General features: G+C 39.5%; 1 protein-coding gene across 1 annotated transcript in view; it reads left to right on the top strand.

The window, feature by feature from the left end:
• LOC145395163 (uncharacterized) overlaps positions 1-6,504 on the top strand; it is a 34,743-nt gene extending 28,239 nt beyond the window's left edge. Inside the window, exons 2-4 of the mRNA XM_080268858.1 lie at positions 819-1,001; positions 2,164-2,280; positions 4,766-6,504. Coding sequence (XP_080124984.1) covers positions 819-1,001; positions 2,164-2,280; positions 4,766-4,837 — 372 coding nt within the window. The 3' untranslated portion in view covers positions 4,838-6,504. The remainder of the gene's footprint in view (positions 1-818; positions 1,002-2,163; positions 2,281-4,765) is intronic.
• The last annotated feature ends 740 nt before the right edge of the window (positions 6,505-7,244 follow it).

Genomic DNA, 7,244 nt, shown 5'->3' with positions numbered 1-7,244 from the left:
AGAGAGAAGAAGAGGGAGGGAGTAGAACAGGTAGGAAAAAGATCTGTTCTTTCACCTTAACTTTTGTCCAGATTTCGTCATTTTGCAGCTTATTTCACGTAGCTCAGTGGCAGAAAAAGACAATACTATGGCACGACATCCTTTCCATAGCAGTTCTTCGTGACTAGTGCCATATTCTAGTGTTAGTCTGCTGTTACAACTTGGGATTCAAGTTTGAGAGATGGTAATCTTAGGCCAAGTTAAACAGATTATAATTTCACTTTAAGTTGGCCTAAAATTGCCATCTCTCCACCCTGAATGATGCTAGTCAGGAAGAAGTGTGCTGTGGAAAAGATTTAGAGCTGTATTTTTTTTTCTCCACTGAGCTACGTGAAATTGGCTGGAAAAGGACGAAAATCTGGGCCAAGTTACGGTAAAAAGACTGCAGTAGGGGGATGGAAAGGAGGAGGTAAAGAAGGTTAGGGTGTGAAATGGGGAAGAGGTGAGGGGTGGAAAGGAGGAAGGAATAGAGGAGGAAAGGAAGGAAGGAAAAGAATGAAAGGGTTTGAGGATACTGGAGGAAGAAAGGAGAGGAGGGATAAAGATAATACTGTATATAATAATGATGATGATGATGCAGTAATAATAATAATGCAAATAATATTAGTATTGTCATTATTATTATTAGTTTATTATTATTATTGTTATTTTTATTAATCACACAACTACAGTACAGTATTTGTCCATGTCATTCAGTAGCTTAAACACTACATATTGCAGAGCGTATGATGTAGTCTTGATCCAGTTTGCAATACTGATTCAGCTTCCTCCCATTGCAGCTCCTGGCATTCATCTGCATCATTCTGCTGCGAAAGTACAACCTCAACTTTGGCTACGACTCGGGTGAAAACAGTCAGGTGGATCGCAAGTTGGTGGGCATCATCGCTATCGGCTCATCCATACTCATCTCCCTCCCTCTTCTCTTCGCCTACATCTTCTTTGCCCACGCCTCAAACCTCCTGGTGAGTATAAGTTGTTATTTAATACCTCTATTCCAGTGATGGTGCTGGAGACTGTGCCTTCATGTGGTGGCCTTGATGTAACCAGGTGGCTCCACTGCCTGGCCATACACTCAACCCTGCCATATGACCTCCCATTATGCAGTCATTCTCATATACAAACATAACTTTTTAGCACCGTTTTTTTTATATATGATTGCCATTTTCAGCTTATTTGATAGCTATGAACCCCTACAAAGCACCTTTTCTGAATATAAGATTTTCATTTTGTTTATAATAATAGTTGCTATCCCTACATTCCGCATGTGATCAGTTATTGTCCTGTTGCTTTTCCATAAATGTAACATGATCACGTTTCAAGGCTTGAGTTACAAACATCCCTCAACCACAGTACTTCCTTCTTCATTAAAGGAGGATGGTAGGCTGCAGGAGAAGGCCAGCTTAAGCCTGCAGTTCACTGGGATCACAGCAGATGAACTGCGGTCTACAATAATAAGAATAACAATCCAATTTTCTGTTATCCAGTTCATTCTTTCAACCTCCAGACAATTTCACTCAGTTCAAGGGAGATTTTTTGAACTAGGCGGAGTTATATATTTAGTACTCACTAATCCCTCACCTTTAATAAATAAGTAAATGTCTCCAATAAGATAAATAGAAATCATGTGGAAGTGGCAGGAATATGCTGAATAATTGCACCATCAGATTGAAGGGGTTATTGCATTTTATTTTGGACGCACGGATGTATGGTCACTAAAGCTTGAGTGTTGAAGGGTGAGTCATAGGAGCCTGACTAAAAAATATTCTTTGTGAGAGTGAGTCATAAGAGCATGAGTTGTTTCTGAGTGAGTCAAAGGAGCCTGTGTTAAAAAGTTCAGAGAGTGAGTCAGGAGCATGAGTCAAAATGTTCTTCTGATTGTGAGTCATAGGAGCCTGTGTTAAAATGTACTGAGAGTGAGTCATAGGGGTCTAAGTTTGATAATGTTGATCCTGAGTGTTATAATATGCCTTTCTGAGTGTTATAATGTTCTTTCCTTGTTATAATGCTCTGTCTAAGTGTTACAGTGTTCTTTTGAGAGTTATAATGTTCCTTCCCTGTTATAAAGTTCTTTCTGAGAGCAAGTCATAGGAGCCAGAATGTTAATAATGTTGTTTCCACTTACAGGAGGTGCTGTACTGCTTCACTGCCGTCATTATGAACACTTGTGGTGGTGCCATGGCCATTGAGTACTACCAGGACATGGGCGACAGTGATTACGTCAAGGCGGGAATGGCCATGGGGGTAAGACGGAAGATTATGCGTCTGTCTGTAATTGTATTTGACCGTCTATCTGTCTGTCTGTCTGTCCTCTACCCTCCAACCTATCTCTGTCTGTCTATCTGTCTGTCTGTCTGTCTGTCTGTCTGTCCACCTACCCACCTACCTACCTACCTACCTGTGCATCTGGACATGGGTGACAGCAATTACATTGACTGGAATGGCTGTGGGGTAAGATAAAAGAAATATGTCTTTGTCTAACTGCTTATTTGTCTATTTATTTATCTGTCTGTCTGCCTAATTACCTACCTATCTACCCACCTACCTACCTACCCACCCACCCACCTACCTACCTACCTACCTACCTACCTACCTACCCACCTACCTACCTACCTTCATCTACCAGGACATGAGAAACAGGAATTACATCAAGGCTGGAATGGCTGTGGGGGTTACATGGAGGAAATGTGTCTGTCTGTCTAGCTATTTATCTGCCCCTTTATCTATCTATCCATCTATCTATCTTTGTGTGGTACAGCCATAGCCCACTATACCTAACAGGAAGGGGGTGATAGTGGTTGAATGAAATCTGGAATTGCAATGGGGTTGAGATTTAAGAAACTATATCTGTATTCTCTCCCTCTCTTTGTCAGTGTATATATATATCTTTCTCTCAGTTTATATTTCTGTCAGTCTATTTATGTCTTATCCATATGTGTCCGTCCATCTATGTATCAATCTATATATCAGGTAGCCAGACACCTTGACCCATGGAATAGTGATGTGTTCTTCAGTTTATTTTTACCATCTTCAGACACGTACTATTTTCAGACTTTTGTATTCAGCGTAGGAGAGACTTTTTGATCTGGAAGGGGTAGATATTAGTTTTAAATTCTGTCATTTCTATCAGTTTTTCCTAAGTTGAAAGAAAGAACATGTATAAAAATTCATCCTCCTGTTGAAAAAGTTAATTTCAGAGGGGGTGGCCATAAACATATAATTTCCAGATCATTCTTTCCTCCACCGTCAGGCAGCTCTCTTTCCATTTCATGCTACTCTCACTCGTATGCCACTCCATCCAGCCCCTCCGCCTCATCCTCAGTCTCCCTGTCCCCGCCCCTCCATCTCACATTACTCTCATTCATATACCTCTCCACCTCATCCTTGCTGTCTCTGTCTCCCTCTTTACTTCAATCACATAACCTTTTCTAGCCAAATTCACACTCGCCAGTCACCCCATGTGGCCAGACCATCTTGGGATACTCTTGTAAAACTTTCCAGCACATTCACATCAGCACAACATTCCATAACTTCCTCATATGTTCGTTTCTCCGTGTAACACCATATGCTTTTCTCAGACAATTCACATCCACTCCTCTCAATCTTGACATGTCCAGGCTTCACTTCCATACAGTAGTGTGTAGACACAGTTGTAGAATAAAATGGTCCATACTTCCTATCTCACAGGACTACACACTTTAAAACAATACAGGATAAGGTACTTCACTCTCATCTTAAATGTCGGGACCAACTGCTTAGCCCCGGACTCCTACGCTTCTCATGGGGAAGATTGGATGATGGATGGATGGATGGATAAGGTGCTCTTTATACCACGTGTATACAAACAGCACTCATATGCTGTACTATGTATAAAGCACAGAATAAGGCATTGAGTATATCAGTGACCACGTGAATGCAGACAGCATCTATATACCACTCATAAAGCGCAAGACTCTTAAAAGAAATAATAACAGTAATGAATAAGACATTCTGCCTAATCAGTGGATACAGACAAACCCATACACCACTTGTACATACAAACAAAAATTTTGAAAGTCAAGGACCACATAGATATCAAGGGAAGATGCAGGTTGTCCTTGCTGAAAGTTGCTTCTTTGCAGATAAATTGATTTTTTTTTTTTTCCCCCCCATTACTATCGCTCTTGATTCACATTAGAGTTGTTTCTAAATCTAAAGTGAGTTACGAGTAATTTGTCTTTTTAACATCTAAAACTATTTACCAAAAGTATGCCACACTTGTAGTTTCTAATTATCACATCACCAGTACACAGTCTAGACATTACATGAGGACTGACTGGAGTTTAATTGGTTCACATCTCCAACAGCCATGCCAACTCAGAACAGTAGTGTGCAGTAGCTTGAAAAATCATACAGGATGGATCTGTCTCTATGAACATTTAGAAATTGTTCATCTCTGCTTTGAAACCAACACAACACTAAGGTCAAAGCATGTGTGGTACAGTGTAAGGCCATCTCCACACTGAGGCCTTAACCAGACAGATACTGTATGTAGTATTGTATTACTGTATATAGTATGTGTAGTATAACTGGTTACCTCCCACCCATTGCCATCCATTTGTTGTATCTAATACATGCACAGCAATATTACATTTAGTTCTGAATTGTTTATGTTAAGAATCACCATCCTTCCGATCATAGTGTGGAATGAATTACTGTAATACCTAATACTTGGTTATTTCTTTTGCAGTCACTGATGATCATCAATGCCCTGGTCTACCTCATTGATGCTGCAACAGGAACCATTGCCAATCGCAAATAAGCACATTGATTTGCAGCACCTGCAGGACCATACCATGCCTCTCTACTGGTACAGTCATGGCCAAATCTCACAGATGTCTTCATTGCACAGGAAATAAATCAGCCATGACACCAAATTCTGATCAAATATTGTGTCACAAGCATAGTGGAGTTCTGTGCAGCTGATGCAGTTGTGAGCCATAATATCTGCTCACCCAATGCCCCTATGCCTGGTTCGACACAAGTCACAGCTGGGGTTTCACACAGAATGGAGACCTGCATTCCAGTGTTTAATTTAAAGCTTTTGTTAGACTACATTAGGAACAGTTAATGACACTGTTACTCATAAATGCTTTGTTAGACTACATGAGTTACAGTTGGCACTGAGACTCTTACTCAAGGGATCTCTGAATGTCTTGAGCCACCAACAACAGGTCATTGTTCTGTGTGACGCTCCAGCTGCAAATTCTTCTCAGTGTGGGGTAGGGATGGAGGATGAGGAGCAACAAGACTCACATCTCTAGTGTGTGTGACAGGATTGTTGACCATGACTGTACCTTATTGGAAGATTAGCCCTTTCACTACATGAGGTCTTTTGTAAACTGCAAAAAAAAATAAATAACGATGGATGAACTACAAAATAAACCAAAAAAAATGATGGGTGAAATACAAAATAAACGAAGACATCATTGTTATGGATGAGGAATTATAGACCATTTCCACCCCATTCATTATCAGTGGTCCCATGTAAATAAAAAATGCTGACTATCTGGATGTATTTAAAGATGGCATTGTAGTGAAAGGGTTGGCAGCCAAGTACCAAGAATATAAATTCTGATTTCTAGCTTACGAGTTTAAGAAATTAGTTAAAGTTAAGGTACAGGAATTTCTCGCCGTAAGTTGCCTTTATTGACGTCTTTATTGCCAGTAACGTCTTCAATCCTATGACTTTATTTTTTTACTCATTTATTTTTTAAGTTACCCCTGATTATTCCATTTGAACTGGAGGGGTCTTATACAGGACGTCCCATGAGATTTTGGAGAAGCTTTGGAGGTTATTTTTAGGGATGAATTTGAGTTAAAAATATCAAATGAACATGGGTTTAATTCTCAATCATTATGGAGCTACAATTACTGAAAACTTTAGGAGTGAAAATAGTCACGTAATTAACCCGTTAGGTCATCGATAACTGTAGATATGTAATGGTTGAGAAGTGGACCTATGTTGCTATAGCATTTATTACTCATTAATTAGTATTACAATAACCCCCAGAAGTTGCTAAAAATTATTGCTTGACATCCTGCATAGTCCCCATTAATCTCTTTAATATGAGAGGTCTTTCTTAATGTCAATAAAGTTTTCAGGAGGTAGTGAGGATTTTATTGCAAAGTATGCTATGGTAAATTGCAGAAAAAAATCCTTATCAAAATACCATTGATAATTGTAAAGGTTGATTCCTTGTTTTCCAAAATTTACAGTACCAGTTGTATGGGAAAATATGTGATACGGGACACATTTGTTGGACTTACAGCGAGGATTTGCCTGTACAGTATGGTGTTTTTTATTTTTTTATAAAGGAGGAATGTTATAGTGTATTTGCTACATATTACTACAGTGCTAGTGTTAAATTATCTACATACAGTGCTAGTGTTACGGTAAATTATCTATTTTTATGTAATAATGTATACAGATTTTTTTTTTTTTTTTTTTTTAATAATAACAGAACGGAGGAAGGAAAAACAAATGGAGAAAAAAAAATAATCCATACACCAGATTACTGGTGTCCTCTGTTCATAGATTTGACCTGTTACCTTCAAACTGGCACCTGGTGGTCTAGTGGTTAGGAATCCCCCAGCCGAAGTGACAGCCTGGCATAGGTTTGATCCCCCAGAAGTGATGAGGCTTTTTTTTTTTTTTTTTTTTTTTTTTTTAATACTAATTAACTACACCAAGGGGAGTAGGCTGGTCATCTACCCCTAAAATATAAAGTCAGATACAAAAGTCTGTTCATCTCCCTTGCCTCTTCCTCATTGCTGGATTCATGGATTTTGTTGACAGAGGTGCATATTATCACCCATAGTTGAAGAGAATGATTAATGCTCCTCTGTCCACTACATCACATTTATAGCTGGACTCACTGATGCCTGACAGTGATGTAGTGGATGAAGGTGCATCATTTCACCTGCAAAAGAATGATGATATGCCCCTCACTTTACCATCTCACATTAAGCATGTACACAGGGAGGTCGATCAGTAGCACTCCAAGAGAAACTCAGCTGATGGTAGCTTAAGTGATGTGGGAACGGCTTAGTCTGCCATTATGGACGTGGGTGTGGCAGTGGCAGTAGGAAGTGAACAAATGATGCAGGATAGATGCCATGAAATCACATAGCAGAATGGAAGAGGCATGTTATAAATGGACCCCCCT

The sequence above is a fragment of the Coenobita brevimanus genome, chromosome 30 (genome assembly GCF_032717465.1).
Source record: "Coenobita brevimanus isolate Jiangsu-jjx chromosome 30, ASM3271746v2, whole genome shotgun sequence".
NCBI lineage: Eukaryota > Metazoa > Arthropoda > Malacostraca > Decapoda > Coenobitidae > Coenobita > Coenobita brevimanus.
This window is presented reverse-complemented; position numbering and strand designations above follow the sequence as displayed.